The following is a 12,785-nucleotide window of genomic DNA, read 5'->3' as shown; positions in this document are numbered from 1 at the left end:
GTTAGATTTTAAAACGTAAACCAGGGAATGTCTAAGTAACGAAGAAAATACAAGTTTTTTATTGGTTTTATCTGGTAGACTATACATATACGTGTGTGTGTCTGTGTGTGTGTGTGTGTGTGTGTGTGATTGAATTTAAATTCCGGATAACGCGACTGTCTCTTACTACATTTAGAGTGTACTTAAAACATTTATCAAGCTCTGATCTTAACCCATCTCAGACAGGCGCTTAAACAGGAGGAGTGTTGTCATTTCCTTAATATAGGAACATTGTGCGTGTCCACTTATGTTTTCATAATCGTTTTGTTTTGTTGTGATATATATTTAACAAATATCATTAGCTGATTGACGCTTTGTAGACCGAATGACTAGGTCGATGAGTATAACTTCGTACTGTTCTGTGCAGACGCCATTTGATTTGGCAAACTGAAAGTAGACTGGCATTTGTGCAAATCTTCACAGTTTCATCATTAAAGAAATTTTCGCAAACTATTTGAACACTTTTTAGCCATGGATACCATTTGAAGCGATACTTTTGATTCATAGATAAAAGTGAGAATGATGAGACGAGGAAAACCAGTGGACCATGTCGACATTAAGGTTGTATTGCTAGGGAAAGCGTTCGCTGGGAAGACCTGTCTGGTGCAGCGATATATTCACCAAACCTACAATGACACGCCATATTCTAACGTAAGAGTGTGTTGTTATTATATCTCATCAATTTGAATTACGCAACTAAATTACTCCCTAAACTATTTGCTACAGCCTGTCTTAGTGTCGACTACAATTAATGTAGCTGTCTAGATTCGCAGATACTTGACTGTGCTTATATAAGTTTATAATACACGACTTCTACTACATACAAATCAAATCATAATTTACTGTTACATAAAAAACACAGATTCTCCGACCGCATGTGGTATATATATATATATATATATATATATATATATATAAAATAGAGACATAGAACCCCAAAAGATGTGGCCAACATTCTTCTGAAATAAATTGATAGATCACCACCACAACACAGAGTTTAGCTGTCAAAACTGACTGTCTATTGGCCTCATTATAAAGAAGATGTATGTTATTTGTCTTTAATTTTTTTGTATAAGAATCTACTGCCATTTTTCTTATTGCTTTTTCAAAATTGAGATTACATAGTGTTCAGTTTAGATTTTGTTTACAGACTATAGGTGCAGCGTTTGCATCAAAGAAGCTGATTTCCAAAGGAAAACATGTAGTGATGAATGTTTGGGTAAGTTATCAATAATCCTACTTATCATTTACAGTGATTTATGTTAAAGAAATAACCTCAGGCAACAACAATCAAAAGATAGAAAGATACAGTATTTCAAAATATCAAATTCTCAATGTCAAATGTGTCACCAAACACAGAGATTATACTTATAGGTCCAATGTATTTCCTTGATATATAAGTTTTCATATTTCTGATATAAATATGTTCTTGTGCTTTAATTCTCTGCTATAGCAAAACAGTTGTCATTGTTAATGTTAAAAGTGTAGCATATGACTTTATCCTCTCATATTTAGCACATTCAGAGCAACAGGTTCCGATAAAGTTATGCATACTGATATTAGATAAAAAAAAGAGCCACAACAAAATTGTACTTAACAGATGTACTGTTGAGGAAGACACACATAGAAAGAGTAACTGGTGAGAACAGTACACAGTGTTTGTTTGTAGGACACGGCTGGTAGTGAGCGATACCAGTCGATGAGTAAGATCTACTATAGGGGAGCGAGAGCAGCCATACTGTGCTACGATTTAACAGACAAGACTAGCTTTGAGAAAGTTCGATTCTGGGTCGGTGAATTACAGACTAATGAGGAGGTGAGACATATAATACTATTAGATTATTGTTTCAGTTTTTCCATCTCTCTGTACTAAAACTTTAAAGTTTATTTTGAATAAATTGAAAATTTATGTATTTGCACTTGATGGAAATTATTGAGGGAGTGTGAACACACTTAATATAACCTACAGTTATACAGACTTACTGATACCTGACTTTAAGGACATTTTATAATACAGAAAACCTGGCTTTACTGATACCTAGCTGACTTTAAGGACATCCTATAATACAGCAAAACCTGGCTTTACTGATACCTGCCTTTAAGGGCATCTTGTAATATTCCATAGCTGTCAAACCTCCCTAATAAGAAAGAAGACTCCCTTATTTTGACCAAAATTTACCAATCTCCCTCCAAACTCTGAGGTTCAAGTCCAAACAAACACAAACTCAAAATCTACATCCTGTGGTCAAATGATTTAGTTGCCGCAGGGTGTGTGTAATAATCATAACAGGTGTGTCTGAATCAATTGAATGCTTTTTGAGTTATTCTTATACATTAAAAGGGAAGGTTAAATTTAGCAAAGCAGTTTCAGTCGTGTTTCACTAACTTTCTCCCTTATTGGAAATGTGGAATGAGGAAGATCTAAAAGAATTATTTAGTAAAACCTGACACTGACACCTGACTTGAAGGACACCTTGTGATAAACGGTAAAATCTGACTTTACTGGCACCTGACTTTCAGGATATCCTGTGATAAATGGAACCTGACTTTACTGAATCTTAACATGAAGAAATCCTAAAACACGGTGAAACCTGACTTAAAGGACATCGTTGAATATCAGACATGGCTTTATTTTTTTTTATTACTTTTTCTAGCTTTACTAACACAATGTCATATCTAGCCAACTGTATGTTTGTTCTCTTTTATGTCAGGCTTTAATTGTAGAACTTTCTGTTGTCTCTCTGTCACAAGCACAAAGAAAATCTTAGAAGACGGATGACCAAGAATTGTTAAGATATAATATGAATGTTTTTGTTTGTCCAATTATTAATGTATCTTTGTGGTACAACGAATGATCTCAAAGACAATGACCCAGGACTGTAAGATGTAATGAAAGTAATTGTTTGTAGAATTGTCGGATGTATCTTTGTGGTACAAAGAAGGATCTAATAGACGATGACCCAGAATCTAGAGCAGTCAGTTTGAGTGTGGTGCAGTCACTAGCACAAGGTAAGACCAGTCTAGTGTGGTCAGCTCATTTAATATACTAATTGCTAAATGAAAATTAGCTAACCTCTATCCTTTTGTGTGAAGGTACATGTGTTTATATTCAAGTTGGTACCAACCTTAATTTACCTGTAGGATTTATCTGGGAAATAAGTAAAAAGAAAAGAGAAAGTTTAAAATTTACAAATTTAGTAATCTAGTAATCTAGTATATTAATCAGAATTGTCCAATGATCACTGTTATCCTAGCTATTGTCTTCTGATGGTAAATGCATTGAATCATTACTAGTTTCCATGGATATATTCCTGGTATATATGGAGACTGATGAAGCTACATGTAGTCTTGTTTCGTTTTCAGATTTACAGTCGGACATTTATGAGACATCCAGTGTGACAGGAGAAACTATTGGTGAGTATATAACACTTTGTCCACAGTTATACTACAGAGAAGGTTGCCTACAAAACATCTGATAATCACCAATTAAAAAGAAAACTTAACTATTTTGGTGTGTTCACCTGTATAAATCTTAATAAACAACTTTGCAAACGTTAGAACTTATTTTTGTTGGAAAGCATTTTAATACTAAAAACTTGAAAATTTGACCTTGACATTTGACCTTGTGATCTTGACCTTTGACTCTCATTTATATCAACTTACATACTTCTTCTAGTCATAAACACTTGTAGCAAGGTTGATGACATTCCAAACATGATAGTTTTCATCAAAGTAAAGTTGACCTTTGATTTTTCACCTCCGATGTACTATATACATCGGTCTAAAGCTGTACCAGGTTTAGTGATCCAATGGTTTGTGACTTTTTATCATCGACCTTGACATTCAGTCTTTACACACTTATCTCTTTCTTATAGCATGATGAATACATGTAGTAAGTCATTACTTCATTGGCAGAAATGATGTTTAAAATAAAGTCGACCCAGTTTAAACCACGGACCTGTGACCCTTGACCTGTAACCTCTGTAGCCTGATCTATTATTCCATATGCATTGGTGAACAACTGTAGTAGGAATGATGTTACTTCGATACATTGATGTTTTTAAGACTGAACCAACTAACACTGAGTGACCTTGTGACCTTGACTTTTGACCTTCAACTTGTGCTTTAGCTTTAATTGCTTATATTCCAATGATTTACTGGGATGTGTGATGATTGAACTGCAAAGTGAAACACACAATATTGTGTGCCATTTTCTACCGATCATAACAAAGTGTTCACATGTCACCTGTCTTGCCAAAATTTGTTTGTTTGCTATTTTCAGATGAAATGTTTGATAAAATTGCTGCAGATTATGTCATAAATATGAAAAATATTCCTCCAACGACAGAAAATGGTAAGATTTTTCATAAACTTAATGTAACATTTCCTTTGTTGGTAAATTTGAGCTGAGTTGAAAGTTCAAGATTTGAGCTTTTGTGCTAGTACTGTTTCTTGTAGTTATTAGAAATATGTTATCATTGGTCAAAGTTGAACATACATTTAGGAAATCACTTGTGAATTAGTTCAGGGTTTTTACAGGTTTTAATTAATTATAAAGGGGTTAGCCTTGAAAACCCCTAAAATTGATGAAAATGCCCTAAAAGCCCCTAAATATATTTTAAATCTCAAAATAAGCCATGAATTTGCGAAATGATCATTGAACTATGATTATATTAATTTTGGTTGTTTTGTTGTGTTATTTTCATAAAAATGAATTCAGAAAGAAAAGGAGATACAGGTATTTGTTATGAGTTAATTTCTAGATTTTCAGACACTGACCAGTGTTAGATTTTAGCTTTAAGGTTTTTATATGATTAATTTACCAATCCAAATCTAAGTATTTCAGGAATTTGCAAATGGGCGGAAGGGGATATTGATATATATTTTCGAAATTATATCATCATCTGTGGCTCATATATAAATTTATCCTTATCGTTCAAGGGTTATATTAATTTTTGACAACAACGTTGACTGAGCCCCTGGTCTTGATGAAGCATACACTTCCTGTTTCAAGTGATCAAGTGTTCCTTTCCCCTGAAACTAAAATCCCATCAAGTTAGATTCACCTACAGGAAGTAGATACACTAAAGTCCCATCAAGTTAGGTTACCTACAGGAAGTAGATATACTTTATCTTGTATTCAAGGTCTCTAACAGTAAAAGAAATGGTACTGAAGTTTGTAAACAGTAAACAATAATTGTTTGATTAGAATTTTTACTTTCATATTTTAATTTTTGCAAAGTCTGGTACACTGTCATTTTAACAAATTATTACATTGTAATCTTATCAAACAATACAATGTCATGAATAATTTATTTTTTATCGAAGATTGATTTTAGATAAACTTATTGCGTCATAACATTATGAAATATTTCATGTTGAGAATACATTGATTTGTATAATTATATATATGGAGCTGTTTATTATCACTTTTTAGGTCACCTAAGCTTTAGCTCAAGTGACCTATTGCTATCTGTCTTCGTCCGTCGTCCGTTAACATTTTACATTTTCAACTTAAGCTGAAATACTGGCAAAGGGATTTCATTAATCTTTCATGGGAAGGTTACTGACATCTCCCTGACAAAGTGTTGTTATTTTTCGGGAAGATCAGAAATCCAACATGGCCACCACGGCCACCATTTTGAAAAACTATTTCAAACTTAAAGTCAAGTTCTGCTAGGCTGATTGAACTAAAACTTAATAGGAATGATCGACTCATGGTCCTGACAAAGTGTTGTTATTTTACGGGTCAATAAGAAATCCAATACGGCTGCCACTGCTGCCATTTTGAAAAACTATTTCAAACTTAAAGTCAAGTTCTGCTGAGCCGATTAATCTAAAACTTTGTAGGAATGATCGTCTCATGGTTCTGACAAAGTGTTGTTCTTTTTTGGGTCAAACAGAAATCTCATATGGCCGCTACAGCCGCCATTTTGTAAAAACAATTTCAAACTTTAAGTCAAGTTCTGCTGGGCCGATTTAACTGAAACTTGGTAGGAATGATCGACTTATGGTCCTGACAAAGTGTTGTTCTTTTTTTGGGTCAAACAAAAATCTCATATGGCCGCTACAGCCGCCATTTTGTAAAAACAATTTCAAACTTTAAGTCAAGTTCTGCTGGGCCGATTTAACTGAAACTTGGTAGGAATGATCGACTTATGGTCCTGACAAAGTGTTGTTCTATTTTGGCTCGATCAGAAATCCAATTTGACTGCCACAGCCTCTATTTTGAAAATAATATTTCAAACTTAAAAACAAGTTCTAATAGGCCGATTTAACTGAAACTCTGTCTCATGGTCCTGACAAACGTTTGGATAACTATTTTTTACTCAAATTGGTAAATATTTCAACAACAAAAATAATTACTGTAGGACTCAGGTGACCGTTAAGGCCCATGGGCCTCTTGTTTTTATATGTATGTCTACTTAAATTTTTAGCTCACGTGGTCCGAAGGACCATGGTGAGCTTATGCCATACCGAAGCGTCCGTCGTCCGTTCGTCATCTTTTCCTTTTAAAACGCTACTAGTCATGAACAACTGAGCAGATTTTGTCTAAATTTGGTCAGAAGCATCCTTGGGAGAAGGAAAACACATTTTTTCTGGCCCCCCTGGGGGCTGAGGGGCGGGGCTAAATAGGGTAAATATAGCAAATTCTTTAAAATCCTTCTTCTGTAGGAATGAAAGGATTTGGTCCATATTTGGTCTGAAGCATTCTTGGGTGAAGGTAATACAATTTTGTATAAACGTTGGGTGTGGCCCCCCAGGGGCCTGTGGGGCGGGGCCTAATAGGGGAAATATAGCAAATTATTCTTTGAAATCCTTCTTCTTCTGTAGGAATGAAAGGATTTGTTCCATATTTGGTCGGAGGCATCCTTGGGTGAAAGGGAACAAATTTTGTATAAACGGAGAATCTGACCCGCTAGGGACCTGAGGGGCGGGGCCAAAAGGGGGCAATTGGGCTATATTGTTTCAAGTGACTTCTTCTCTGGAACTAAGAGATAGATATCAACCATATTTGATAGGAAGCATCCCTCGGTAGTGGAGATTCAAAATTGCACAAATGGTTGGGCTGAGGGGCAGGGCCAAAAGCAATCTAATTAAAATTATATCTTCACATCGCTCCCGTTTACTGATATGTCGCGTTGAAGATCTAACAACATCCCGTAGAGGGTCATGTTCAGGCGACCTTTGCATTAACCAATCAGATGAGAGCTTACGCATTTCTGTAAGTGATGATGTAATGATTTCGGAACACACTTGCTATGATAAAAGACCGAGAGGTGTCAAATGAGCATCGAAAATGGCGGCGCCCATGACACCACGCCGTGTCTATCTACAAGTCAACGTTTGTACAATTTGTGGATTTTGCTTTGAAATAAGAGAGACTTCCTCTTCTGGTGATGTTGTCGTTAAAAAGTTTAACAACCTGAAACTAAAATTAACCAATGACAGGCTTCGCAATATTCAAACTATCACTGGAGACGATTTTAGGCTACGAGGTGTCTGCATTAAATGCTACAGATCCTGCTTTCTGATTGGTTGAAAGAAAGAGTTATGTCGCGTTTTGATTGGCTTGTTATAAATACGATAATGCATTCATGTTGACCTCTGACGTGACCCTCTATGGGATGTTGTTAGATCTTCAATGCGACATATCAGTAAACGGGAGCGATGTGAAGATATAATTTTAATTAGATTGGGCCAAAAGGGGGCAATTTGGCTATATTGCTATAAACGACTTCTGTAGAATTATGCCATGGGCATCGATCATATTTGGTTAGAAGCATTCATGGGTGGCAGGGATTCAAAATTGAACAAATGGTGGGGCTTCCCCACAGTGCTAAGGGTTGGGGCAAAAAAAAATGTATTACTTGGAAATGGTTGAGATCCCCACAGTATAACCATATATACAATTGTTGAGTATAAAGAGAAGCATGCACATTTGCTTCCAGGATGGCCTAGGGTCTGGCCCCACCATTTGAAATGAATGCACATATGCTTCCAGGATGGCCTTGGGGTCTGCCCCACCCTTGGAGACTTATCCCTTGGGTCATAACTTTGAAATGGTTAAGATCCCCACCCCAAAACTATATATATATACAATTGTTGGGCATAAAGAGACAAATGCAGTCATGATATTAGAATTGATCCTGGGGTCTGGCCAAAACCCTAGGGATTTAGTTTCTGAGTCACAGCTTGGAAACAGTTAAGATCCCCACTCCATAACCATACATTAAATTGCTAGGCAAAAATCTAATACAGACATACTACAAGAATTGGCATTGGGGTCTGGCATATTCCCTTGGATCTCATTCTGAGAATATTTTGCCATGATTGCTTAGATATCCAGGTGAGCGATACAGGCCCTCTCGGCCTCTTATTGTGTTCTTTCAATTATGTTGAGATTATAAAGCAGAAAATGCTAATGGTGTATACCATTTAAAAAATTCAACTGAAATAGTGTGATTTTGCATCAATTTTAAACTTATACAACTGAAGTGTTCCTCCTTACCACTGCAATTTGTCTGAACAGCCTTTGTATGTGTATTATAGGAATAGATAAGTCAGTAATTTTAGGGTTTGTTAGTTATAGTGTTTTACAAGTCTGTATGTCCACATTTCCGTCTGTTTAAGGTGTTGTTCGATTTATTTCCCACATTATTTCACCTGGGATCATTAAACTTGATACATCCTGGGAAGGCTGAGTGTCCTATAAAAATATTGGTCACTGTGACCTTCATTTTGATCTTTGACCTTTAAATTAAAAGTTCAAAATATGTGAAACAATGCTTGTCCAAAGCATATCTCCCACATTATTCACCTGCAATTAAAATGTAGGTCTTCTTCTCAGGAAAGCTGCACTGAGTGAAAATGGTCCTTATAAGTTCTACAACAAGTGTTCTTATTTTTCGGGCCTATCTGAATATCCAAGATGGCTGTCCTAGTTTCTTATTGGCTTAGACAATTTTGACTTCTCAAGCAAGGCTGCGCCAGTCAACTCCAAATTTTGTACAAATGTTCTTATTGAGGTCCCCAACAAGTGCTCTAAATATAGTGTTTATTGGAAATTCAAGATGGCTGTCCTGGTCTCTGATTGAATGAGACATTTTTATTTTCCTTTTATTCTGGAACAGCTGCTCTTTTGACTTTCTCAAATGGCTGCATTCACTGACTCTAAACATAGTACAAATGTTCCTTTTAAGATGCCCAACAGGTGTTTTTACTTTTGGAGGGGGCCGCAGTGGCTAAGTAGTTAAGGCATCTGACATTCTGCTACCATTAGCCCTCCAGCACTGGGTCGCGGGTTCGAGGCCTACGTAGGGCAGTCGCCAGGTAATGGCCGTAGTCGGTAGTTTTTCTACGGGAACTCAAGCTTTTCCTTCACCGCAAAAACCTGGCACGTCCTTAAATGACCGTAGCTGTTAATAGGATGTAAACACAAACTAACCAAACCAATCGTACTTTTCGTGACAGTAATAAAATCCAAGATGGCCAGTGTTGTCTCTGTTTGGCAGAGACATTATTCTTGTGAGCATTAAGGCCTGTTGGGCCTCCTGTTTCTGTCTGTTAGAGAATTGGATTGGTGTATACATGTATTTGTTTTTTGTTATTGGAGTGCACAAGTCTGTAACTATTTGTACTGTTATCACAGGATTAGTCAGGGCTATAACTATTTGTACTGTTTAATTTGTTACAGGATAAGTCAGGGCTATAACTATTTGTACTATTGTCACAGGATAAGTCAGGGCTATAACTATTTGTACTATTGTCACAGGATAAGTCAGGGCTATAACTATTTGTATTGTTTGTTATAGGATAAGTCATGGCTATAACTATGTGTATTGTTTGTTATAGGATAAGTCAGGGCTATAACTATGTGTACTGTTTGTTACAGGATAAGTCAGGGCTATAACTATTTGTACTGTTTGTTACAGGATAAGTCAGGGCTATAACTATTTGTACTGTTTGTTACAGGATAAGTCAGGGCTATAACTATTTGTATTGTTTGTTACAGGATAAGTCAGGGCTATAACTATTTGTATTGTTTGTTATAGGATAAGTCAGGGCTATAACTATGTGTACTGTTTGTTACAGGATAAGTCAGGGCTATAACTATTTGTACTGTTTGTTACAGGATAAGTCAGGGCTATAACTATTTGTATTGTTTGTTACAGGATAAGTCAGGGCTATAACTATTTGTATTGTTTGTTATAGGATAAGTCAGGGCTATAACTATGTGTACTGTTTGTTACAGGATAAGTCAGGGCTATAACTATTTGTATTGTTTGTTACAGGATAAGTCAGGGCTATAACTATTTGTATTGTTTGTTATAGGATAAGTCAGGGCTATAACTATGTGTACTGTTTGTTACAGGATAAGTCAGGGCTATAACTATTTGTATTGTTTGTTACAGGATAAGTCAGGGCTATAACTATTTGTATTGTTTGTTATAGGATAAGTCAGGGCTATAACTATGTGTACTGTTTGTTACAGGATAAGTCAGGGCTATAACTATTTGTATTGTTTGTTACAGGATAAGTCAGGGCTATAACTATTTGTATTGTTTGTTATAGGATAAGTCAGGGCTATAACTATGTGTACTGTTTGTTACAGGATAAGTCAGGGCTATAACTATTTGTATTGTTTGTTACAGGATAAGTCAGGGCTATAACTATTTGTATTGTTTGTTATAGGATAAGTCAGGGCTATAACTATGTGTACTGTTTGTTACAGGATAAGTCAGGGCTATAACTATTTGTATTGTTTGTTACAGGATAAGTCAGGGCTATAACTATTTGTATTGTTTGTTATAGGATAAGTCAGGGCTATAACTATGTGTACTGTTTGTTACAGGATAAGTCAGGGCTATAACTATTTGTATTGTTTGTTACAGGATAAGTCAGGGCTATAACTATTTGTATTGTTTGTTATAGGATAAGTCAGGGCTATAACTATGTGTACTGTTTGTTACAGGATAAGTCAGGGCTATAACTATTTGTATTGTTTGTTACAGGATAAGTCAGGGCTATAACTATTTGTATTGTTTGTTATAGGATAAGTCAGGGCTATAACTATGTGTACTGTTTGTTACAGGATAAGTCAGGGCTATAACTATTTGTACTGTTTGTTACAGGATAAGTCAGGGCTATAACTATTTGTATTGTTTGTTACAGGATAAGTCAGGGCTATAACTATTTGTATTGTTTGTTATAGGATAAGTCAGGGCTATAACTATGTGTACTGTTTGTTACAGGATAAGTCAGGGCTATAACTATTTGTATTGTTTGTTACAGGATAAGTCAGGGCTATAACTATTTGTATTGTTTGTTATAGGATAAGTCAGGGCTATAACTATGTGTACTGTTTGTTACAGGATAAGTCAGGGCTATAACTATTTGTATTGTTTGTTACAGGATAAGTCAGGGCTATAACTATTTGTATTGTTTGTTACAGGATAAGTCAGGGCTATAACTATTTGTATTGTTTGTTATAGGATAAGTCAGGGCTATAACTATGTGTACTGTTTGTTACAGGATAAGTCAGGGCTATAACTATTTGTATTGTTTGTTACAGGATAAGTCAGGGCTATAACTATTTGTATTGTTTGTTACAGGATAAGTCAGGGCTATAACTATGTGTATTGTTTGTTACAGGATAAGTCAGGGCTATAACTATTTGTATTGTTTGTTACAGGATAAGTCAGGACTAAAACTATGTGTATTGTTTGTTACAGGATAAGTCAGGGCTAAAACTATTTGTACTGTTTGTTACAGGATAAGTCAGGGCTATAACTATTTGTACTGTTTGTTATAGGTAAGTCAGGGCTATAACTATTTGTACTGTTTGTTATAGGGTAAGTCAGGGCTATAACTATTTGTACTGTTTGTTATAGGATAAGTCAGGGCTATAACTATTTGTACTGTTTGTTACAGGATAAGTCAGGGCTATAACTATATGTACTGTTTGTTACAGGTTAAGTCAGGGCTATAACTATGTGTATTGTTTGTTACAGGATAAGTCAGGGCTATAACTATTTGTATTGTTTTTTGCAGGATAAGACAGGGCTATAACTATTTGTATTGTTTGTTATAGGATAAGTCAGGGCTATAACTATGTGTACTGTTTGTTACAGGATAAGTCAGGGCTATAACTATTTGTACTGTTTGTTATAGGATAAGTCAGGGCTACAACTGTTTGTATTGTTTGTTATAGGATAAGTCAGGGCTATAACTATGTGTATTGTTTGTTACAAGATAAGTCAGGGCTATAACTGTGAGTACTATTGTTACAGGATAAGTCAGGGCTATAACTATTTGTATTGTTTGTTACAGGATAAGTCAGGGCTATAACTATTTGTACTATTGTCACAGGATAAGTCAGGGCTATAACTATGTGTAATGTTTGTTACAGGATAAGTCAGGGCTATAACTATATGTACTGTTTGTTACAGGTTAAGTCAGGGCTATAACTATGTGTATTGTTTGTTACAGGGTAAGTCAGGGCTATAACTGTTTGTACTATTGTCACAGGATAAGTCAGGGCTATAACTATGTGTATTGTTTGTTACAGGATAAGTCAGGGCTAAAACTATTTGTACTGTTCGTTACAGGATAAGTCAGGGCTATAAATATGTGTATTGTTTGTTACAGGATAGGTCAGGGCTATAACTATTTGTACTGTTTGTTACAGGATAAGTCAGGACTATAACTATTTGTAATGTTTGTTACAGGATAAGTCAGGGCTA

At 35.6% G+C, this 12,785-nt stretch overlaps 1 protein-coding gene across 1 annotated transcript in view; it reads left to right on the top strand.

The window, feature by feature from the left end:
• Nucleotides 1-211: 211 nt before the first annotated feature.
• LOC110466290 (ras-related protein Rab-24-like) overlaps nt 212-12,785 on the top strand; it is a 17,678-nt gene continuing 5,104 nt past the window's right edge. The window contains exons 1-6 of the mRNA XM_021522696.1: nt 212-690; nt 1,190-1,258; nt 1,709-1,855; nt 2,949-3,048; nt 3,403-3,453; nt 4,322-4,393. Of these exons, the coding sequence (XP_021378371.1) occupies nt 559-690; nt 1,190-1,258; nt 1,709-1,855; nt 2,949-3,048; nt 3,403-3,453; nt 4,322-4,393 (571 nt within the window). The 5' untranslated portion in view covers nt 212-558. The remainder of the gene's footprint in view (nt 691-1,189; nt 1,259-1,708; nt 1,856-2,948; nt 3,049-3,402; nt 3,454-4,321; nt 4,394-12,785) is intronic.

The sequence above is a fragment of the Mizuhopecten yessoensis genome, unplaced genomic scaffold (assembly GCF_002113885.1).
Source record: "Mizuhopecten yessoensis strain PY_sf001 unplaced genomic scaffold, ASM211388v2 scaffold11129, whole genome shotgun sequence".
NCBI lineage: Eukaryota > Metazoa > Mollusca > Bivalvia > Pectinida > Pectinidae > Mizuhopecten > Mizuhopecten yessoensis.
The sequence above is the reverse complement of the archived record's forward strand: the minus strand, read 5'-3'. Positions and strand labels throughout refer to the sequence as shown.